This window comes from Rousettus aegyptiacus, unplaced genomic scaffold, assembly GCF_014176215.1.
Source record: "Rousettus aegyptiacus isolate mRouAeg1 unplaced genomic scaffold, mRouAeg1.p scaffold_m13_p_8, whole genome shotgun sequence".
NCBI classification, from domain to species: domain Eukaryota; kingdom Metazoa; phylum Chordata; class Mammalia; order Chiroptera; family Pteropodidae; genus Rousettus; species Rousettus aegyptiacus.
The window spans coordinates 11,981,362-12,006,611 of NW_023416311.1; the positions used below are offsets into that span (position 1 = coordinate 11,981,362).

The 25,250-nt window shown below is 41.5% G+C and overlaps 1 protein-coding gene across 17 annotated transcripts in view; it reads right to left on the reverse strand.

Annotated features, from left to right (window-relative positions):
- Positions 1–25,250, reverse strand: part of RBFOX1 (RNA binding fox-1 homolog 1) — a 1,358,182-nt gene that overhangs the window by 1,111,291 nt on the left and 221,641 nt on the right. For 16 of the 17 annotated variants that reach the window (XM_036226176.1, XM_036226155.1, XM_036226160.1 and 13 more), the window contains exon 2: positions 3,609–3,671. The exons of the other annotated variant lie outside the window; for it this stretch is intronic. Coding sequence is in view for 14 of the 16 variants with exons in the window: in XM_036226155.1 (XP_036082048.1) it covers positions 3,609–3,671 (63 nt within the window). In the remaining 2 variants the exon portion in view is untranslated. The remainder of the gene's footprint in view (positions 1–3,608; positions 3,672–25,250) is intronic. 17 annotated transcript variants of the gene reach the window in all.

Genomic DNA, 25,250 nt, shown 5'->3' on the forward strand with positions numbered 1-25,250 from the left:
AAATGGAGCTGCCATGAAACCCATCCTCGCCTGCCCATTGATTAAATGAACGCTCTTACGTCACTCCTCTCTTGTTCTCCTGCCCTCTTCTGTTCCAACCAACGTCTGACCTCTCCCATTGCTGGTCAATATGCTCACATTTTTAACTGCAGAGAATTCTACCTCCAGGGATGGCAATCACTGCTCTTTCACTTTCTATTCACCCTTACACGGTTCTACCCTTGCCTGCTCCACTGAGCTCCAGATTCTAAAAATAGTATCATGGGGGCGACCTTCTACACTGAAAATAGACTTAGCATTTTCTTTATCCTGCAGGACGAAGGATAAAGACACTGAGCGCACAGGGAAACATTCATTCATCAGGAGGGTCATAACCGAGCCATCCAGCAGTGTAAACTAAGAAAATGGGGAACGGTTTCCCTGCTGGTGAGATCAAGGAGAGCAAGACCAAGGTGGCTTTAGGCATGAAGACCACTTGGCAAGACTTGACGGCCACATGAGGAAGGAGTACCAGTACTACGGTAGATACTGTGGATATAATCAGAGGTTATATATACTACTTAACAACCAGCATAGGATGGGCACCAACCAGGTAGAGTGGATACATGCTGTGGCACTGGAGGACCATGAGCCCTTTAGTTCTGGACCAAAGATCCATGAGGTGAGAGAAGGCATAGGAAGTTGCAGGGGATGGAAGACACTTAGGGACTTGGGACAGCAGCAGTATACCAACCAATGTCCACCCTGTGGTATACCAGCTGAGAATCGGCCTGCATGCAAGGATAGACAGTTAAGACCTGACCCCTCTATGCATAAGGCCTCTTGTCTAGCACTGCCCTGTCCAGTATGGTAGTTGTTTTTAGCCACGTGACACCGTTTAAGTTTAAATTCATTTAAAATCAATAAAAATTAAAATCTTAGTTCCTCGGTCACAGTATTCACATTTCAAATGCTCAATGGCCATATCTGGCTAGAGGTTATCCCACTGAACAGCACAGGAAAAGGATATTCCTATTGTCATAGAAAGTTCTCTTGGATAATGGTGGACTAAAGAAAAAGGCAAACATTAAGTTGATTTTTGCTCAATTATTTCATTATAATTTTGATGCATCATACTTTGAAATGTAAGCTGCCAGGAGGCAGAAGTTAAGGAAGACTTTTACTGGAAGTTAAAGGTTGTAAGAAATTACTCTGAGGCTGAGGTTCTACTAATAACCCTGCTGACCCCTAGCCTCCCATAGCTTTCCTTTTGGCACACTGATCACAAAGGAATGTGGAGAACTAGAATCCTACATAGATGCTGGTTCATGTGAGCTAACCTCCCAGTCTCAGGTACATTGGTCAGTCTATGCAAATGGAATATTCTGCAAAAATATCCAACAATGAAAGATAACTGGGCTTTGCAATAAACGGACATTGATTTTTCTGAAGGTAATGGTGACATCGAAATCCTGACTCAGATCAAGGTAAGATATTAGCTGCAATGTTACTCCAGGAACAACATTAGATATGAACAAATACAACTGCAAAGACCTCGCTCCCAGTAAAATTCCCTGAGGGACTGGAGCAGTTGGCTAACCTGTGGTACCACACGTTATTGGTGATGAGGGCACAACGCCCAAGCATATGGCCAACCCAGATGCCAGATCGTCTGTTTTTCCAGCAACCAGGCAACCTCCCAGAACTCCATCTTTTTTTCTAGGGGAAGTGACCTCTTGGCCCCGGAAGCTGATTGAGGTTCACTGTGACAGAGAAGCTTTGATCACAAGGAAAGCGTCAAAATCTATTAGGCATACAGAGATTGGGCAGCTGCTCTAAATGTCCCCAATGAGGAGTTTTTCCATTTCTTCCTTTTTAATTTTTTAAAAATTATCAGATCTCTACACAGTGGTTTGGAGCAGCAAATTAATATTTTTTTTTCTCTTTAGACTGCAATTGTAGATATGGAAATACCATATCCAAAGATAAATTAACATGAGTTCCTTACAACACTGTACTAATTATCTCAGGGACCAGAGCCTCCCCTAGGTTAGAAACTTCAGGCCCAATTCAGGGTTCTTTCTGAGAAGCAGTAATTTGTATCATGTTGAGAAAGTAGAGACAAGGGTGGGAGGGTCAAGCATAATCTGAAAACCCATCCTTGAAATCTTCCTTCCTCCATCCCTTGCCTGGTCCAGCACCACAAAGGTGGCTAGGAGCAGGATGCTGCTCGAAACAGAAAAAGACGAAGTAAAATGCATATTTAACGTTACACCCAATAAATTTGAACAGAACGCATGCCAAACAGCCCCCTCCCTTCTCGCTTACAAAATCTCGCAATTTTCAGGAAATGCTGTAGCCTGAACTTCAAAGGCATTATGAGATAGATGCAGCATGTAGGGAATTAGACATAAAATTTCCTTTATTATTGGGAACAAAAGCTGTGGGTCTAATCTCCTGTGCGAGAGAAGCTTGAGCTGATCAGGGTGACACGAAGTCATTCTGATGTAGCAAACAGCGAATACACCATCTTTTTATTTCTTTCTGTCCCCTCCTCCTCCTTCTTTCCGTTTGCATATGCAAATTCCATAGCAATGAAGGGAGTCATGCAATACTACTGAGGGCAAAAGAATTTCCTTTGATCAGCCTCTTCTGGGCCTGGAGTCCCACAGCCTCCAATTCTACCTGCCCCTTTATGATATTCGATATATCAAATAAATTATACTCCACCACTCTCAGAAGCAGAATACATTAAGAAATTCTGAAACCTATGAGGAAGTGCCGTCTTGAAAAAATAAATATTTCCTTCAGTTAGCCTTTTTAAAATTTCGATATTTGTTGTTAAATTATTACAGATTTGTTCCTAAAGCAAGTTGTTTGACGATAGAACTATCGCCAAGGACAGCTGATGTCAGACATTATATGGAGGCGCTATGTGTCACCATCACTAACACTAATGTATGACAAAAAATAGAGAATTTGGACAAAATACTGCTGGCTTCACCAAAATAAAGTCCTTACGCGCAATGAGAAAGGCAGATGGCGGAAAGTGCCTACTTGCTAAAAACAATTGAAACGTCTAAAATGTACTCTACCCTCCTAAAGTACAGAATTTCTCTCTCTCTCTCTCTCTCTTTTTTTTTTTTTTTTTTTTTTTTGCAGTAATTTTTATATAGTAGCGACGTATTCTGGCTCAAAAAAGAGCAAAATGAATTGTTCTTAAATGCCCGAAGAAATATGTGGTCTCACTAACTGATCTGTATTTCCTGGCATTTCTTTCTACTTTGCAGGGTCATGTGATTGGGACAGGCAGATGAAATGACTCCTAATGAAAGAAACTTAAGAAACAAAAGAAAAACAACAGCACATTTAGTTTAACCTGCAGCCATTAATGGCAGGGTTAACCCATCCACACTCTCACACATTTCAGATGTTCCTTGTGGGAGTTCCACTAGCAAACCCTTCTCTCATCTCTGAATCCAATGCAGGCCTGCCGAAAAGAAAGACCCAGGCAGGCAGCAAAGTGTTTGTGGGAACCTCAGGCCGGCGGAAGAGAGCTTTTCATAGTGAACGCGATCAAAGAAATGGATGCATTTATGTAATGAATGCTCGAAAGTAGTTGTGCTTACTGAATGCTGAGCCCGATCAAGGAAGCTGGAAGTGCCACTTGCATGAGTTCTTTGAGCAGCTTCCTAGGGAAGAAGAGAGAGAAGCCTTTAGTATCTGGGGATGCATTCTTGAATTGTGTCTGCATCTTTTTTGTCGTAGTAATCTCTGGTTAACCTCTAACAGAGGCTCTTGACCATGCTGTGAATTTAACAATGAATGTCAATGATGATGAAAATGATTAAGATCAAGTCTGCGGATTTTCACGGAACCCTTTTACATTCCAATTAGAAAGGTGTTACTATTTTCTCCACTGCAGAAGGGGAAACTGAGGCTCAGACAGCTCAAGTGAGTTGCACGAAGTCTGCATGTAGGTAGTGGAGCCTGGATTTGAACTCAGGCAATCAGACATTAAGTTTATAACCACTCTGTTCTACAGTAAGTCCTCACATAACGTTGTTGATAGGTTCTGAGACTAAACAAAACGATGTATATAACAAAACCAATTTTACCAGAGGCTAATTGATATAAACAAGTTCCCACAGCATCTCATCCACATTATAATGAAGTGAAAATGACATTATTCAAGGACGTGCTATACTTTCGTCTTATACAGTGAGCTCTTTGTCATAGGATGTGTTCAAGGACTGGAGGCCAGTCTTTCAGAAATATTATTGTGGATTTTCCTGCATAGAGTTAGGTGGGATGAAATCAATTCTAGATTTCCTTTTAGCTCTAGAATGCCAAGATTCCGTAATGCTCAATCCCATGATAGCTAAAGTTCAAAGTGACTTCATTTGCAATGAATAGAATCATGATAGAAGGTGCCCCATCAATAAAAAATTTCATAAACATGGCTATCATCACCCGATCGGAAGGAGTAAGATTTGTTTCCATTAATATTCAAGTAAACCAAATACCACCTGAACTGCAAATGACCATTATAATCTCATATAACTCTGTAGGCTTGGAGAGAGGTCATCTACAATCAGAAAAATCGAGATTTACTAATAGATCTTAAAGGCATATGGTGTCCTATACCCAAGAGAGTTGACCCTTATCTGCTTCTTCTCTAGGAGAAACTTAAGTAGCACAACGGGACTGGTTTGCATCATTCTAGAATCCTGATCCAGTGCTCTTTCAGTCATTCCTACAAAGTACAGATACGACTTACACCTCAACTTAATGCTCAATTCAAAAGTCTCAGAGCTTAATTATTAATGTTATTTGCAGATATCTGTTTAGAATATATGCCCCACTTTTTTAGTATAATGGACCTTTTTTTTTAATTTCACATTTGGGAAGTTCACTGGTGTTGATAAATCAGAACATCTGAGAACATCGAGTAGTTCCAAAATATTAGAAAGAGAAACCTGTGTCTGCAGAGACCTGAGGGTACACACAGCTATGAAGTGGTGAGGATGGTGGTGACAGTGCTCATCCATCTACCCACCCACTCATCCATCTGCACACCCATCCACCGACCTACTCATTCATCCATCCGCCCACCTATCCACCCACCTATTCATCCATCCACCCACTCATCCACCCACCCACCCATCCATCCACCCACCTACCCACCCATCCACCCACCTATTCATCCATCCACCCACCTATCCACCCGCCTATTCATTCATCCACCCACTCTCCCACCTACCCACCTACTCATCTATCCACCCTCCCACCTACCCACCCATCTGCCCACCTACCCACCCCCCCACCTACACCACCCACCTACTCATCCATCTGCCCCCATCCACTCACCCACTCATCAACCCACCTACTCATCCATCTGCCCACCCATCCACCCATCTACTCATTCATCCATCCACCCACCCTCCCACCTACCCACCTACTCATCCGTCCACCTATCCATCCACCTACCCACCCATTCACCCACCTACTCATCCACCCACCCACCCATCCAGCCAACCAGTCATTCATTGTATTTATTCATGGCTCCATTTCCTACTAGCTTTCTGACCATAGACAAGTCACTTAATCTTTGTCTCAGCTTCCTCATCTATAAAATGGAAATAAATAATTCCTACCTCGAAGAATTGAGGTGAATATTGAGTTAATATTTGTAAAGCACTTAGCATTGGGCTTGGCACAAAGTCAATGCTGTTTAAAAGTATATTATTTATTAAGCCCTTTTGTACACCAGGCACTATCCTCTTGGTGCCTACAGTCCAGTGGGGAAGATGGAGCTTGGTCGAGGATGTTGAGGAAGTGGCAACAAAGCTGAGTGAGTAAAGATGAGAAGAATGTAACCAGAGTGGGAGAGCACAATTTGGGAGGAAAAGTTAGGACAGTTATGAAGTGAATAGTCAAACTATATGTTTATCTTCTATAAATTCACAGTGTGCCTCAGCTGGAGAATTATTTGTGTCACCACCACCACCACCATCACCATCATCATCATCACTGCCGCCATCATCATCATCATCATCATCGTCACCTTCACCATAGAAATACAGTAGTATTTTATTAACCCCCATAGTATATCCTGGGTGTTGTGACAAAATCTGCATGTGTGGTCTTATTTATTAAAAAATGATATCTTCTAGGGTCAGGTTCAACCTTCCTAATCCCTGCCACTACCCCTTTCGAGGCACTTCCTCCATCCCTTAATATACTCATTCACATACTCTAATATGGACCTAAATTGAACTACTTAAAAAACACAGGTACTGTCCCTGTCACACCTTTCTTCTTGAACTCCCCTTTACCTTGGCCAACTGAACTCATCCTTCATGGTCCCCCCAAGTGTGAACGTCTTTCTGCAGCTTTCATTGACCCTTTCACGGCTGCCGGACCAAATTTGTTCAGGGGCCCTGTGGCCTTTCACCATATCTTTCTGTCCTAACAAGATTCATACGCGCTCTCTAGCCCATTGTAGACTTGGCCTGCCCAGGCTGTGAACTAGAGGGCAAGGACCATGTTTTATTCAACTCGGTAGCTTCGTCATCTGGCACAGAGCCCAGCCACTTAGCAACTGCTCCCTACACTGGAGAGCAAAAGAAGCATTCCTTGTCGACCCAAAGTGTTGCCGCACCAAAGCGGGGCACAGAACTCTATTCTAGAGTCAGGTTTTCTCTGAGCATCATGGTCTTCTCTGGTGCTCTTATGCTTGGTGTCCGGACGGTAACATTAATTTCATGCCCATGTCAGCTTTATGCCCACAACTTTATATCTATTTTTTAACCCAACCTGCAGTTGCAACGACTTTTATACCCTCCCCGCCCCCACCTTTACACTAATAAGAATCCTGTCAAATCCTCCAGATGGATTGTTTTATAAAAACAAACAAAGTCTGAGAACCATTGTCACAAGGTGAGAATAGAAACAGTCATTAGCAAATGCACCAGACAGCAAGAAAAATCAAAGTTGTTCTCTAGAGTTCCAGAGGAGTGATACAGTTAAAAAAAAAAATACTAAGGCTATCCTGAGTGTGCAATTACTCTTATGAACTACCTAAAGAGCAATTTGCAGCCAGGAAGAACCTTGGGCCCCAGTGGAATTGGACGGAATTTTCGCCACACTCCAACTGTGCTGGATGGAGCTAAAGAGCTTCAAGTGAAGGAAATGTCGAAGGACATGGGAACAAAGTCAGGCGGAGTGGAGGTGAATGAATGCTCACGCCATACATTAGTTACAGTCGCCGCTGCAGTCCGTCTGAACGGATGCACGAAACAGCGAGCCGATTACTTCCAAAACACTGAAGCTGATGACTCTGGGCAGGCTGGATGGGGTTTAAGCTTCTAACTTGGACTCTAAACAGGGCTGGCTACTGCAACGATTCTTCTTCCATAGTCTCTGTCATCAGTGGCTTCAAGCCTTTCCCCACACGGGGGACCCCACGAGAAGTGCTAAGATCTCCTGTCTCCAGGAGGCACCTCTCACCCCTCCATGCAGCAGGCAGAGCAGTCTGTACAGAATATGAATGTGCCCGTGTTACTGAACTGTTTAACCCCAACGTTGATGGACAGAGCCCATGCCCTGTGATGTAGCATTGTGTGCTCCTAGTCACAGCTTTGGTCTTATTTATTTATGACGGGGCATCCCTTCTGTCTGGACCCTTGTATACCAATCCTAGGGACCTCCAAGTTCCGGCTCATACCTCACCCCCACCAGCCACAGGGAAGCTATGCAGGCTGTATCTCTGACCTGGGATGGTCTCAACACCCAGTTAACTCACACTCATCCTCACTTCCTAATGGAAACCCTTACTGCTGGTCTCAGTATCCCGTTACCCTTCCTTCATAGCACATATCACAGCTATCGTTTAACAGTCAGTTTCAGATACTTTGATTGAAGTCTGCCTATTTCACCAATATGTTAGCTCCATGAGGGCATGGACTGTGTTTGTCTGCTCACCATTTTAACTCTAGCTCTGACCACACTGTTGTGGACATGGGAGGTATTTGATAAATATATGCTAAAGGAAGGAAATATGGAAGGGAAGGAGGCAGAGGAGAGAGCAAAATAAAGAAGAGAAAGAAGAAAGAGAGGAAAGATAGATTTACTCACCCAGTTGCTAAATTTAGACACACTGTGGATGACCACATAGCTTCTCCAAGACTTATCCACCCTCTGAATCCCCCATCCCCGGCCCAGTCATCCCAAAATCATGCCCACAGTACATGATCCTGGCTCCACTAGGACTGTGTTGAGCAGGGATGAAACCCTATCTGATCCAATTTCAGCTTCTGCCAGGAATTTGGAAGGCACTGGTAAGTTTCTGCTAGCTTCCAGAACTGAGAACTCAGTAATTGTGGGCTCACCATTCTCTGGATGTTTCAGCAAGAAGAAGAGAGGAAGCCAGGCAAGAAGAATGGCTCAGAGAGAACAGGCAAGAGTGGAGGGGCCATGGAGAAAGCTGGTTTCCAGGTGGGGGAGGGGCCACCTTGTTACCTAATCACTTGGGGGCTCAAGATGCCTGTCCCTCACAGGACTGACCTCACCCCCTGCCTCTCAGTGCTAAGACTCACTCCCAGTGCTGTGTAATAAATATCCCCATTTTTTTTTTAGCCACTTTGATTGGGTTTCTGTTGCTTGTCAATACAAGAACCATGAGTAAGATACTGGTCTCAAAGGTGGCATCTCATCCTGCTGGGGGAGAGGGGTTCTCTACCTGCCCTGCATGCAGAAAAGCCAGTTGTATCTTGACCACAGCAGTGATTGTGATGGGTACACTCTCTCCCAGCTTCTCAGAAGCCCCTGACCTTATCTGGGTGTCTAGTTTCACTGTCCTTGAGAGGGGCCTGAAGCCACATCAGCACAAAGTAATGCAGCCAGTACAACCTGGGCTCATTATGCGCAATTTGGCAATGGTGGAGAGTGGAAAGGCTGTGCCGATCACACCTAGGATGGGAGGAGAACGAGCCAAAGCTGGAAGTGCACCGCAGTCCCCTTCGTTTGAGGCCAGAGGCTCTGCCCAAGGAAATGCAGTGACTCGCAGCACATAACACGAGGCTGCTGCCCAGAGGCAGCCTGATAACCTAGTCGGCTGCCCTGGGCCATGCACACCACTCCATGTGTCCCGGGATTTGCTGTAGGACCAGAGCACCCTGAGCTCCCGACTCAAACCGGTGTGTCCCTTCGCGTCAAGTGTGTGGTCTGTTTTCTGAGCAGAGCCGTGGGCGAGAGCACCACGCCCCACTGTGGCCATGCAGAGCCCTCCCCCGTGGCACGGTGGCCGAGAGACTGAGCTCAGTCTCCCACGTCATCTTGTTTTGCATCCTGCCCATTTCCACCTCAGCTGCCTCTCTGGGTCGAGCATTCTCCACAAATTCTCTGTTCCCCCCACCCCACCCCGGTATTTGTTAAATGTAAGTGACTGATCTGAACAAGAACAAAATCCAAGGGCCTACAGTTCTAAACTCAGACTGAATCCCCCATGTTCTCATACGTCACCATGCCTTTGCACTGGCTGGTCCCCGTGCCCGGAATGCTGTTCCTTCTTTGTCTGCTCAGTAAACAGGTGCCCATTTTTCAAGGCCTCAGAAAGCCCCCACTGACCTCTCGCTGGCCTCCCCAAGTACACTGATGAGCCAGCCCCTCTCCTTCCTGCTCAGAATTCCCTTAGTGTCTTGGAGTCCTCATCACAGGTACACATTTGTCTCGATGTCTGTCGCCACTGAAACGTCAGCACTTTCGAGGCCCAGGCTGTGCTACACCTTGTTTACGAGTGACAGTACCACACAGACTTTAGACACAGACTTAGGTTCAGAATCAATTCTTCCGTTCGTTCAGCTGTGTAACTTTGAGCAAGCTGCTTGACCTCTCTGAGCCTCTGTTTTCTCCGCTATCGATTGGGGATAATTACGCCATCCCAGGAGGGGTGGTGTGAGGATGACACAACATAATTACCTGGCGTTGCTACTCAGAAAATGTCTATCGTGCCAGACATTGAACAGCAATGCCTACCTGGTCAACAACAGTCCTCCCAGTAAACAAAGTCTGAGCGTGCTTTGCAAAATTTTGCCAAATAGGTAAAATTATCCAGATAACTGTAATAGCAAAGTCTAGGCATTCCAGTGGCCAACACTACCCCTGGCACATAGTAGGTTTAAGGCTAATGGGTCTCTCTCTTCCCTTACTGATGACATACAATTGTAGTGGCTACTCCAAGGCTTATATTTGACTTGTCATACTGTTTAAATGCAATAAGCATCTACTAGTCTGCCTGCGGCATTTAAATTGCCTGTACTCACCCATCCAGCAAGGGCTTGGGTACAGTATCTGCGACTCCTCCATAGAAAGATTCTTCCCAGTCTGCCTTCCTAGGGAAGCCAACTTCTACTGGAAGCTCCGGGGACCTTGGAGAGACTAACGATATTACACCCCACACGCCACCCCCTTCTGAGGTTTATTGTTGGTGTGTTTAATTTCCTGTCTTGGCCTTACAGGAGATTTCTAATGTTTGGGCTGTAGGGTATGTTCTGATTAAAAATAATCCTCCCAATTACGGGTTGGCATGAGCCTCCTGTCACACGCACTCTGCCACTAGCCTCTGCTTCCCTGTCAGCAATAATTGTGTCTGCAGTGCCTAACTGTAAATGAAAACCCAGGGGCCAAGTTTGGGTCCCTGGTTCCTGGGCCGCACCGGATCTTTTAATTTGCACTGTCTGTCAAAAAGATGCAGCTGTGTGTACTCCAAAGAAATCCTAGACTCTCAGATTCAAGGCCATAAAGAGCAAAGGCACCACAGCCTTCTTGCAGAAATTATATGTGAACCCGTCAGAGATAACAGGGTGTGTGTAAGGCAACGAGGCTCTTTTTATTCTGCTCCAAACTTTAGCTAGGCCTGGTATGAAAAGGGAAGCTGAACTCTAGGGAAATTTCAAGGTATATTTATATTATTTTTTCCACCAAGTACATAAGACAGGACATTGAATCTGAAGTATGTGAGAGTAACTCTGTGAAAGGAAATATGCACATGAGACCTGATTATTTCAATCTCTATAAATGTAAAACTTTCTGGGTGTAGAGTGAGGGGAAAGACATATGTACTTTTGGTTGGGAAATATCATCAAGTTCATCTCGTGTAACCAAGGAGGAAGTGTCCCTATGGCTGGGCCCAGACTAGGCACAGACTAGGCACTTGAAATATGGTATAGAGTCAAAAAAAAAAGTGTCACTTGGAGACCCACACAAAGCGAAGGGGAGAGAGCATTCAGAGCTTGACAGCTGGGTTCCAGACAGCATTCCCACCTCTTACTCGCCATTCTTGATGCCCTGCTGAATCTCCTACACTGAGGACGAGCACGGGATACCAGTGTGTCTTCTCAAGAAAGAGCCTCGTGGGGGGAGCCTCGCCTTGGTGGGTTTCTGTTAATTACAGCACACGTTTTGGTGACTGAGTTATCCAGGTCAAGTCTTATTCACAACCATGTGGGCAGGTTGCTCAAGCCCAGACAATTGTGTCAATGAAGACTTTCATGTGGATCAGACATTGGCAAACTATGGACTGTGGGTCAAATCTAATAGATGGCCTGGTTTTGTCAATAAAGTTTTATTGGGACACAGCCATGCTCATTCACCTGTGTATTATCTATGGTTGAGTTCATGCTACAATCCAGCTGTGTAGTTGTGACAGATTCTACAGTTCACGAACCCAAAAATAATTACTATTTGGTCCTTTATAGAAAAAGACTGTTGTCCCCAGATATGGAGGCTGACATAGATTTACAAACAAGTTTACGAAGATATAAGTAAGTAAGTAAGTAAGTAAGTAAGTAAATAAATACAAAAGACGACTACTGTGATCATTAACCAATACTAAGCATTTGCCATGTATTAGGCATTTTACTTACAAAATCCCCTAAGGCACAATATCTATTATTTACTTTTTAATGATGATAAACTAGGCATTTAAGAAAGTCAACTGTCATTGAAAAAGTTAAAAAAATAAATTAATCTTTAAAAAAAAATCTGAAAGAACTTGCCCCAGGTCTTAGCACTAGTAATCAGCAAAGCCAGGATCCAGATCCAGTTGTGTGTGTCTCTAGAGTGATACTTTTAAGCACAACCTAGTGTACTCATTATTTTTTTTTTTTTAAATAGAGATGTTGGTTTGGGGGGCACTGAAGCTCATTTCTCTCAGGAAAGGGAGTGTAAACACCGACTTCACATAGCAGCTTCCCTGAAAGTTTCCTTTACCAATCCCATCATGAACCTGGAGAATCCCACATTTCTACTGTTTAAAGGTGGTGGGAGGGGTGCATTTCCTGTGGCCTGTGACATTTCCTCACAGGTACCAGGGGGCAGGGCAAAGCAAATCAGTGCAAGGGAAGATTTTCAATCCCTTCAGACAGGTTCTTAGGCTGAATGATGAAAGACTGGAAGAAATAAATAGGAACTTCTGGCTGATTGTTGGCATTGCACGAAATCATTTGAAAGGCCAAAATGCTTCTTCTTGTCATAGAAATTGCCAGTAAGTTTTTTCCATCAAGAAGAATGAGGCTTCTCAGCAAATGTTCCTGAGCCCACACGAACTGAGTTTACCCAAATCCATCAGTGTCTAGAGGTGGCCTGGCACAAATTTGGTATTACAGAAACCAAAGGATCTCATCCATGTGGAAACTACCCAACTTCTCACATAAAAAAAAACAAAAACAAAAAACAAAAACAAAGAAACTTGGGATGGAGAGAGAGGACCATCCTCTGCAGAAATTTGACCCAGGAAGCTCCACTACTTCAAATGTATGAAAAGTGATAACTGAGAGGGCTCAATGTCACCTGCAACTCACCAGGCTCCCAGAGCAGGGCTTGATGAAGAAGTAATCCCCCTGCCAATGGTTCATGCACTGTGTGGTTTCAACTCTCAGCTCAAATATCGTTTTTCAGCAAAGCCTCCTGGATCCCTTTCTGCAACCAATCTAGGGCAGGCTCCCTCTGGCCGTATGTATCTCAGCTATAACTACACAGCAGATCATTTGATTAGCATCTGCTTCTCCTGCTAGAATGAAAACTCCATGAGGGCTTAAACATTGAGAGTTTTGTTCCCCCACTGAATGTTTTGCGCTTAACATGGTATCTGGAATACAACTGGTGCTCAATAAATATTTGCTGAATGAATGAAGGAATAATTCTAAAATGAAAGCACATTTTCCTCTGGCATCCCGAAGGTCTCAGTTTGTGACCTAGGTATCCGTCATTAACCACCCTGCTCTCAAAGCTCTTTCCTTAAGCCCGACTTCCCCATCTACCCCATATCCAGCTCCTTACAGGTTAGTCAGAGAACAGATCACAGCATTTGAAGAGACAAATTTATGTGTGAAGAAAAAGCTTTGATCTTGTGAGTTGTACTCACATGGATACAGATCTGGCTTGAGCACTTCCCAGCTGTGTGATCTGAGTAAATTACTTTACATCTCTGGGCCTCAATTCTCAGATATATAAGGTGGAAATGAAATTATTCTTAGCAGATTCTTACAATGACTGAGGTTACAGTGGGTAGTCAAAGAGCTATATCTACCTTAATCATATTTAAGTTCTTCTCTAAAGCTGAAGATAATATAAAGAAACATGGAAAGGCAGACTACAGTCAAGATGATGAAGTAGGTAAATGCTGTGCCTGCCTCCTCTCATAACCACAATGAAATTACAACCAAACTACAAAACAAGCATCATTGGGAAATGCCTGCAGTCTAGCTGAATAGCAGAAGTCTTACAAATAAGAACATACAGAAGAAGCCACATCAGGACTGCTATGAAGGGCAGGGATGTGGAATGGGCTGGTCTCGTAACTGCATGTGGCGTTTAAAAATCATGAGGGATATCTCAGTTGAGGAGCCTTTCCTGGGGAGCAGCCTCAAACCAGGGTCCCAAGCCCAGGGTTCCAGTACCAGAAAGAGAAGTCCCCATAGCTCTGGCTGGGACATGTGCACCCTTATTTTCAATGCAGTATTATTTACAACAACTAAGATATGAAGGCAACCTGAATAACCATCGATGGATAAAAGAACAACAAAAGGGTGGCACATATATATGGCTGAATATTATTCAGTCATAAAAGAATGAAATATTGCACAAGGTACTGTGCTGAATGGAGCAAGTCAGACAGAGAAAGATGAATGCTATATGATTTCACTTATATGTGGAAGGTAGAGAATAAAATAAATGAACAAACAAAATGGAAACAAACTTATAGATACAGAGAACATTTTGAAGGTTGCCAAATGGGAGAGGGTTTGGGGGGATGGTGAAAAAAAGGAAAGGGATTAAGAAGTACAAATTGGTAGTTATAAAATAGTCATGGGAATGTAAAGCATAGCATAAGGAATATTGTCAATAATATTATAATAACTATGTATGATGTCAGATGCGTACTAGATTTATCGGGATGATCATTTCGTAAGTTATACAAATGTTTGATCACTGTGTTGTACACCTGAAACTAATATAATATTGTGTGTCAACTGTAATGGAGAAATAAAAAAAATATATTTTAAAAAAAGTGGCAAAAAAACAGGCAAAGGTAGTTAATAAATATAATAGAAGTGGTTTCACATTATGAATATGAAAAGGCAATGACAAGCAATCATACTCTGATCAATAACAGAGATGTGGTATAAATTAATTAAATAAAACAAATTGTTGAGAAATAAAAAAAGGGGAAAAAACAAAGAAAAGGGATAGATAATATTGTGATTTGAAGGAACCTATTGAGTACCTATTTGGGACGGATAAGGACATATGTATATAAGTGTATATAAAGACAATAAAAATAACAGGGGCATAATAATAATCATAAAATAAGAAGCTCCCAGTGCTTACACAGTTTCGTGCACTGTGTTAAACAACCTGTGGGCAGCATTGCACTGAATTCTCATTAAATCCCTATGCTGTGGGTGTCGTTATCTCTGATTTTCAGATGACGCATCGTACTCAGAGAGGTTAAGTATTTGTGCGAGTTTCCACAAAGAAACTAGAACCTAAACCCTGATCTGAATGGTGATTACACTATATTCACCCTCAAAAAGAATTTTCCTGTTCCAGGTAGACATCACTTGCTTGTAACTGTCCAGAGAAGGGCCTGGGGTGACTTAAAAGAAGCATCAAGAGAGGAGCTTAGATGTGCCATAATGCCATGATCTGCTCTCACACACAGAGGAAGCTTCTATACAATGGTTCATCCCTTCCCAAGCAATTCACATCAATTCACATTGGCTATTATCCATTATCGCACTAGTTCTGTTCATCTTTGTCATTGGAAAGAGAAATTGTGCAGGTATCAGCAACAGGCTTACAAAGGGAGACCTCTCAGACATAGTGATTCTAAATAACGATTTCTTCTCCTGAACACCAAGCACTGCTTGTAGCCCTTGGACTCTCCTTGTCAGGCATATGGAGCAAGAGGAAGATCCTCCCCATGATTCTAACTGTCCTCTGTCCATGACACATGGTAGGTTGGGAGGCTAAACCAACCAGTTCCATTGAAGTGAAATGGAGAATGGATACAGCAATCAGAAAACTTGCAAGCGCTTGAGATACAAGCAGATTTATAAATGTGGGATACAAAGCACATCACTGGGAAAGCATGATGTTTTTGTTCATTAATCATCTTTTGCTCTAAATCTATTTCTCAATGAAAAGTAGCCTTCCATTTCAATTACTAAGATGAATGTGTCAACAATACACAACAGCATAAACCAGACTGTAATGGAGAAGGGGGAAAAAGAGACAAAAACAAAAGGAAAGGCAAAAACAAAACCCTCAGCACATAGTGTGATGTATTTGCTCAGATTACTGCTGTATTTATACCACTGACAACACTTTATTTTTGAGTTTCATAACTCATCGCTCTATAAAGCAAAGGAAACTAGCTAGCAGCACCTACTTCAACACGCAGAAAGAAAATATATCATAAAGAAAACCCATCCTCTACCCTATAGGTCTCGATTTTTTACACGTTCTATTTAATATGTGTTGGACTCCAGAGCACCTTATTACCTTATTTAATTCAGACCAGGGAAGATGTCTCCGAATAAAAATGGCACTCAAGTGATAGGAACTAAGCTATGAAATGTGGACATCATATTTTCTTCAGAGAGATAATCAGCTTATCAGAATTCATTTCAACCTAAGAAAGGTCTCATGACTACACTGAAAATTCATGCTGGTCTCATCATCTCGAGAATGTAATCTCAAGGAAATGGTAAAACTATCAAGGCAAGCTTGGTGCAGTTATCTTTATGCATAAGAACTGGAAGCATCAGATCCCGACAGAATCACTGTGGCTGGGTCTGCTCCCGAGGATGGGAGAGACCTCTATACAAAATACATGAAGTGCCTTTACTGATAACACCATTATTTTTTTTTCGAGTTGCTGAGCATACTTTTCAAAGATGCACTGCTACATTCTTTACATAGAAAAATTCAGTATTCTGGAAAATATAAGGCTTCAAAAAAGTTTCCTAAATTAGTCACTGACAGGGGTATAGGTTTTAATCCTATACTTGCTATTAATGGGCTGTTTGGCCTTGATTAAGGTTATTCGACTCTCTCCAAGCCTCAGTTTCCCCATTTGCCCAAGAAAGGAGTTAAACCTTCTTGTTTTAAACCGCTCTTTTCTTTCGATTTCTCCAGATGATCTGAGTCATGTGCCTCAGCCATGAGAGCAACAGCCAAAGACACCCCTAAAGTGTGCGTGCAAGTCCCGACAGGAGTCAAGATCAAGACAGAATATATTGTGTGTTTCTTGATATGAAACATCTCCCAAACAATGCCCCCTAAAAAAGAAAAAAATTAATAAAAATAGAGAAAACCCATCTAACCAGACGGGAATTTCTGATTTCAGAAGAAATGCAATAGATTTCTGGAAAAAGAAAAAAAAAGAAAGAAAAGAAAATTCCCCATAGCTAATTCTTCGTGATCAGCAAAGAACCACCAGGGCATTTGGAACAATGTTCCAGAAAAACAAAGACAATGAGACGAAGGAAAGATAGCTCGGCATAAAGGTGGATCAATACAGCACTTAACATCTCTGTATAGGAGAAAGAAAAGTCATAAAACTAAACCAAAGTCATGAAAAGTTTGGTAAATATTCCGAGGGCCATATCAGGTCACCATCAAAAGTTACGCGTATCACTGCGGGGTCAAGATGGCAGACTAGGTAAAAGCGAGGTTCGCCTCCTCTCAGGACTGCATTAAAATTACAGCTGAATTATAAATCAGTCCATGTGGAGAACCACATGAAGTCTAGCTGATCATAACACATACCTCTGAGGACACAAGGAGAAAGCCAAACGAGACCAGTAGGAGGGGAGGAGAGGCGAAGCAGGCTGGTCGCGTACCTGCGTGTGGAGGCAGCCCAGGCCCACCTGAGGGAACAAGGGGTCCTAGTGCCGCACACGGGTCCCCCAGCCCAGGGTTCCAGTCATGGGAAGAGGAGTTCCCACAAAATCTGACTGTAAAAATCAGTGGGGATGCTGCGTGTCTGGGTGAGGCAGAAGGAAACCGAAAACCCTGACGCCCCTCTTAAAGGGCCCGCGCACAGACTCGCTCGCTCACAGACACTCACGCTGGGCGCCGGTAGAGGGTCAGCAGCTCAGGAGGTGCAAGAGACACACAGGGAGGAACTGCGTTGTGTGGCGCCAGGGTGAGGACTAGAGGGACAGCTACCATTGTTCCTTTCTCTGAGGCAGACTGCGGACGGGCGCCATCTTGTGTGTGTTAAACCGTCCCCACTGCGCGGCCAATTCTGAAGCGGCATTGGCTGGCGAGGTCAGCCCGCCCCGCCCCTGAGACCCTGCACCACCCAATCCACAAACTGCCCGTGGAAGGTTGTTGCCAGGCAGCCGATCCCACTCTGTGCTTTTCCTGGTCACGAATTTGTCAGCAAATAACAGCCCTCAGCCTGGGCGCAGCCTGTGCATCCCAGGAGAGACGGTAAGCGGCAGGTCACGAGTCCTGCCCCACACTACAGTATTTCTAGAACAAATCTTGGGTGTCTGCAGGCCTGAGAGGGGCAGTGACTGTGATCTGAGACTTTTACAGGAAGCCACCTATTCAGCACTAGCACGAAACCTGAATCTGCATTGGCTGGGTGAAATCTGCTCACTTTACCCCAGTGACTCCCTGGGTCCCTGCCCCACCCAATTTGCATATTACCTAAAGGCTCTTCCAGCTGCAGAGTCTTATGGAGAGCTGGCAGGCAGCTCAAGACTTTGAGGTCCTTTTGCTAAGCCGCCCCAGGCCTGGTACTGGGAGTAACCGACCTCGGCTCATAACATGGTCTCTCCCGCTTGCCTCCAGATCCAGCACAGGCAGCGACCATCCACAGATCTCTTTGTAGCTCTCACCAGGTATCCCTGAGCAATTAAAGGCAGTGGCTGACCTTGGCCTACATGAGAGCCCCTCTCAAAGGGAGGCTGGTGTCAGACCACAACAGAGCACCGCTGGACCAGTCCCATAAGCAGCACACCCAAAAGGTGGTCTCAACAGGAAGCCTGTGGGGGCAAACCTCACTCTAAGGGGTGCAGCTGATCCCCAAAACCAGTCAGCTGAAAGCCAGTCCCATCCACTGATGTGGTAACAGCAATCAAGGCTTAGCTACAACTGGAGAACACGCACAACCCACACAAGAAACGCATCCAGAACCCACAGTATAAGTGATCAGGAAGACATAGAGGACACCTTCTATATAAGGCTACCTGGCCGCAGCTGAGAGACATAATAAATCTTCCTAATAAATAGAAATGAACCCAGAAAGGCATCTAAAATGAGAAAACAAAGAAACATACCACAAATGAAACAACAGGAGAAAACTCCAGGAAAAAAATAATAAACTTAAAATGGAGGCAAGCAATCTACTAGAGACAGAGTTCAAACACTGGTTATAAGGATGCTCAGTGAACTAGGGGGAGAATAAATGATCTCAGTGAGGACTTCGACAGAGAGAGAAAGAGAGTAAGCATAAAAAGACACAGAACCCATAAAAAAAAAAACAGTCATAAATAAAGAATACAATAACTAAAATGAAGAATATACAAGAAGGAATCAACAGTAAATTAGATGAAGCAGAGAAGTGAATAAGTGAGTTGGAAGACAAAGTAGCAGAAAACACACAACCAGAACAAAAAACAAACAAAATGGAAAAAGAAACAAAAAAGAAATGAAGAAAGTTTAAGAGACCTCTAGAACAACATCAAGTATACCAACATCAGCATCATAGGGGTACCATTAGAAGAGAGAGAGCAAGGGATTGTTAACCTATTTGAAGAAATAATGACAGAAAACTTCCCAAACCTAGTGAAGGAAATAGACATAAAAATGCAGGAAGTACAAAGAATCCCAAACAAGAGGGACTCAGACTTACACTAAGAAATATCAAAATGACAAAAGTTAAATACAAAGAAGGACCTTAAAAGCAGCCAAGAGAAGGACAACTAGATACTTACAAGGGTACTCCCATAAGAATATCAGCATATTTTTCAACAGAAACTTTCAGGACAAAAAGAGATTGGCAGGAAATATTTTATGCAATGAAAAACAAGAACCTGATTCTAAGACTACTCTACCCAGCAAAGCTAGCAATTAAAATTGAAAGTGAGATAAAGAGCTTCCCAGACAGGAAAATGCTAAAGGAATTCATCACCAACAAGCCAGTATTACAAGAAATGTTAAGGGGATTTCTGTAAAAAGAAGGGGAAAAAACACTCATAAAAATGAATAAGAAAATGGCAATAACTATGTACCTATCGATATTCACTTTCAGTGTAAATGGATTAAATGTGCTAATCAAAAGACATAGGGTAGCTTAATGGATAAGAAAACAAGACCCATGCATATGTTGTCTACAAGAGACTCACTTCATATCACATGACACAAACTGAAAGTAAAGGGATGAAAAAAACTACTTCATACAAATGGAAAAGGAATAAAAAGCTAGAATAGCAATACTTATATCAGACAAAACAGACTTTAAAACAAAGGCTATAAGAGACAAACAATCAATATAGCAAGAGGACATAACCCTAATAAACGTATATACATCCAACATAGTAGCATATATATATATATATATATATAAAGCAATTATTGACTGACATAAACGGAGAGATCAACAGTACTGCTGTACTCATAATAGGAGACTTTAACATCCCCACTGACACCAATGGATAGTTCCTCCAGCAGAAATCAACAAGAAAACAGAAGCCTTAAACACACTAGACAAGATGGATTTCATTGAAATTTTCAGAGCATTTCACCCCAAAGAAGCAGAATATACATTCTTCTCAAGTGCACATGGAACATTTTCCAGATAGACCATATGTTAGGCTACAAAACAAGTATCAATGAATTTAAGAAGATTGAAATCATATCAAGCATCTTCTCTGACCACAATGGCATTAAAATAGAAGTCAACTACAAGAAAAAAAAAACTGGAAAATACACAAACACATAGAGACTAAATAACATACTACTAAACATGGCTAACAATGAAATCAAGAAAGAAATCAAATGATACCTAGGGACAAATGAAATGAATGAAAACACAATGATTCAAAATCTATAGGACATAGTGAAATCAGTCCTAAGAGGGAAATTCATAGCAATACAGACCTATCTCAAAAAAAAAAAAAATATCAAGTAAACAATCTAACCTTACACTTAAAACAAACAAAAATCTAGAACGAGAACAGCAAATAAAACCCAAAGAGAGTAGAAAGAGGGAAATAATATAGAGTAGAAACAAACTAGAACAGAATCTAGAAAAACAATACAAAAGATTAATGAAATCAAGAGCTGATTCTTTGAAAGGATAAATGAAATTGATAAACCTTTAACCAGACACATGGAGGAAAAAAGAAGACTCAAATAAACAAAATCAGAAATGAAAGAGAAGTAACAACAGACTCCATAGAAATGCAGAAGATTATAATAAAATACTATGAGCAATTATATGGCAACAAATTGGACAATCTGGAAGAAATGGATACATTCCTAGAAACATACAATCTCCCAAGACTGAGTCAAGAAGAAACAACAAAAATCTGAACTCATTACCACCAACGAAATCAAATCAGTAATCAAAAAACTTCCAAAAAACAAAAGTCCTGGACCAGATGGTGAATTTTTCGAAACATTCAAAGAAATATCAACACTCATTCTTCTTAAACTATTCCAAAAAATTCAAAAGGAGGGGAGGCTCCTTAACCCTTTTTATGAGGCCACCATTTCCCTGATTCTAAAACTAGATAAAGACTTTACAAAAAAAATATGTATAGGCTGATATCCATGATAAACTCTGATGCAAAAATCCTCAACAAAATATTAGCAAACCGAATTCAGCAAAACATTAAAAATATCACACACCATGATAAAGTTGAATTTATTCCTCAGACATAAAGTTAGCTTAATATCTGCAAATCAATTAAAGTGATATACAAATTGAAAGAAAAATCATATGATCATATCAATAGGTGCGGAAAAAGCTTTCAACAAAATCCAGCATCCAGATTTTGTAATAAAAATTCTCAGCAAAGTGGGAATAGAGGGAACATATTTCAACATAATAAAGGCCACATATGACAAACCCATGGCTAGCATCATACTCAAAGGAGAAAGGCTAAAAGCGTTTTCCTTAAGATCAGGAACAAGACTAGGATGCCCACTTTCACCTCTTCTAGTCAACATAGTATTGGAAGTCCTAGCTACAGCAATCAGACAAGAAAGAAAAATAAAAGGCATCCAAATTGGAAAGAAATAAGTAAACTCATTATTTGCGGATGACATGATACTATATATAGAGAACCTTAAAGATTTCACCAAAATGATAAATGAGTTTAGTAAAGTAGCAGGATACAAAATTAATATTCAGAAGTTGGTTGCATTTTTATACACCGATGATGAACTATCAGAAAGAGAAATTAAGAAAACTACCCCATTTATAATTGCATCAAAAATAATAAACTATCTAGGAATAAATTTAACCAAAAAGATAAAAGACCTGTGCTCAGAAAATAAGTCGTTGAAGAAAGAAATTGAAAGAAATACAAATAAATAGAAGCCTATATTGTGTTCATGGATAGGAAGAATTAACATCATTAATATGTCCATATTACCCAAAGCGATCTATAGATTTAATGCACTCCTTATCAGAATACCAATGGCATTTTTCAAAGAACTAGAACGAACAATCCAAAACCTTATATGGAACCATATAAGATCTCAAATTGCCATGACGATCTTGAGAAAGAAGAACAAAGCTGAAGGTATCACACTACTTGATATCAAACTATACTACAAGGCTGTAGTAATTGAAACAGCATGGCACTGGCATAAAAACAGATACGCAGATCAATGGAACGGAACAGAGAGCCCAGAACTAAATCCCACCTATGTGGTCATTTATCTATGATAAAGGAAGCAAGAATATACAATGGGGTAAGGTCAGTCTCTTCAACAAATGGTGTTGGGAAAACTGGACAGATGCATGTAAAAATATTAAACTGGGCCACCTTTTACACCATATATAAGAATAAATTCAAAATAGATTAAAGACTTAAATGTAAGACCTGAAACCATAAAATTTCTAGAAGAAAACATAGGCAGTAAACTCTGTGATTGCTGTAATTTTTTTCTGTTATTTCATCAGGCAAGGGAAACCAAAGAAAATGAATAAACAAATGGGACTACATCGAACTAAAAAAGTTTTTCACAGCAAAAGAAACCATGAACAAAATGAAAGGATGACTGCCTGAATGGGAAAGGATATTTGCCTATGATACATTGGATAAGGGATCAATATCAAAAATTTGCAAAGAACTCATACAACTCAACAACAACAACAACAACAACAACAAAATCCAATTTAAAAATGGGCATAAGACCTGAATAAGTATTTCTCCAAAGAGGAAATACAGATGGCTGATAAACATATGGAAAGATATTCAAGGTTGCTAAGCATCATAGAAATGCACATGAAAACCCCAATGAGATATCACCTCATACCTGTCAGATTGGCTATCATCAATAAATCAAAGAACAACGACTATTGGCGAGGATGAGGAGAAAAGGGAACGCTCATACACCGTTGGTGGGATTGCAGATTGGTACAGCCACTATGGAAAACAGTCTGGAGTTTCCTCAAAAAATTAAAACTAGAACTGCTTTTTGACCCAGCAAATACACTTCTGGGTATTTATCCAAAGAAAACCGAAACACTAGTTTATAAAGATCTATGCACCCCTATGCTCATGGCAGCACAATTTACAATAGCCAAGAGATGGAAGCAACCTAAACGCCCATTAACAGACAATTAGATAAAGAAGTTATGGTACATATGTACAATGGAATATTACTCCACCATTAAAAAAATGAAATCTTACCATCTGCAATGAAATGGATGGACCTAGAGGGTATGATGCTGAGTGAAATAAGTTAGAGAAAGACAAATACCATATAATTTCACTCATATGCAGAATCTTTGGAATAAAAGAAATGAATACACGAAGTGAAAACAAACCCACAGATACAGAGAACAATCTGGTGACTGACAGAGGGGAGGGGGTTGGGGGGCTGAGTAAAAAAGGCGAAGGGTGAAGAAGTACAAATTAGTGATTACAAAACAGTCACGGGGATGTAGAGTAAGGAATACGGTCAATATTATTTTAATGGCTGTGTGCAGTGCCAGATGGCTGCTAGAGTAATCAGGGCGATCACTTCATAAATCATATAAATGTCTAACCATTGCATACCTGAAGGTAATACAAAATAAAACTTTTAAAAGTTACGTACTGAATGTGTAACCTCATCCCAACTTGTTTTGGTTGATATTTTCTTTGCAACATGATTTCTAGTATATAATAAACATTACAGACATAGCCATGAGAAATACAGGAAGTTCTGAGATGATAATAATTGCCTCTCCAGTGTGGTCATGAGAGTAGGAACGCAAGACCTGCGCTATGCAAAACGTGGGTTCTCATTTTCTCTGTCCTTGACAATGAGACATGTATGGACCTCTCTGAACCTCAACATCTTCTCCCGGCAAGTGGCCAACAGTTTCGTAAATGAAAAAATGTATGTAAAATGCTTAACAAAATTCTTATATATAACTTTGATAAATTTTAGCAACCTGTTATGCAAAGCCTCATTTTTTGGTCCCAGATGGGGGAGACACTGGCAATTATAGAGTATTTATAGGCATTCCCCTAAACTTCGTCTGCAATATTTTTTCACTGAAGAATCTTCATAACATCATGAGTTACTTTCACCTCTCAGGGAACCAGATCTCATAATGCTCTAACTTACCTTAAAATGTTTCGACCTTTCACAAAAATTATAAAAGTATCATATTAGTAAAGGTACTTACTTTAATAGGATCCACATCACTTACTAAGAAAATAATCTTTAATCCGAAAGCAAACTCTTACCCAGGCAGTCGAAAAAAAATTCACTTAATTTCCACCCACGGCCTACGTCCTTCGATACTATGTTACACCCATGGAAAATACAGAATTCATGCATACGAAACTCTGAGTAATTCCACATGGATTTAGTCTGGCTGTTCATAGTTTCTTTCAGATTTGAAATATATAGGCATCTTAAATAAGTCTTCAACTTAAAAAAGGAAAAGAAAAAAATGTCTACATTCCAAAGTTCCAGGTTCTATTTCTAATCCTCAAAGATTTTCTCAATGGCAGTTTAGAGGAAGTAAATGTTTTTAAAAGGAACATAAGTTTACTTTGGTTCATTTTAATGTGTGCATCCACCCATTAATCCATGCAGTACTTTCTGAGCTCCCACTTTGTGAAAGCCATCAAAGCATGGTGCCAGGTACAGTTCGGGACTCAGAGAGAGAAACGCAACACTCTGTTGTCTAAATGAGCTCACAATAAAAAGAGTTGATATAAAGCAACGATAAAGCCAGGTTCCAGGAAGAGAAACTGAGAAGGACATGTTATGACCTAGGGGAAGGGTGGCGGTGGGAGAAACAAATATGGTAAAGGGACAACTGAGATTCATGGAGAACAAACAGGTTTTGTTTGCTCAACAGTCAGAGAAGGAGGGCATGGAGAATTAGACCAATTGCCACTTAAAGAGTATGGATAAGCTGGTGGAAGCATGAAACTCCATGGTATATTGGGGAACCCTGGGCAGTTTGGGGGAGCCAGACTGTGGGAAGGTTACCAAGGAGAACGATCCTG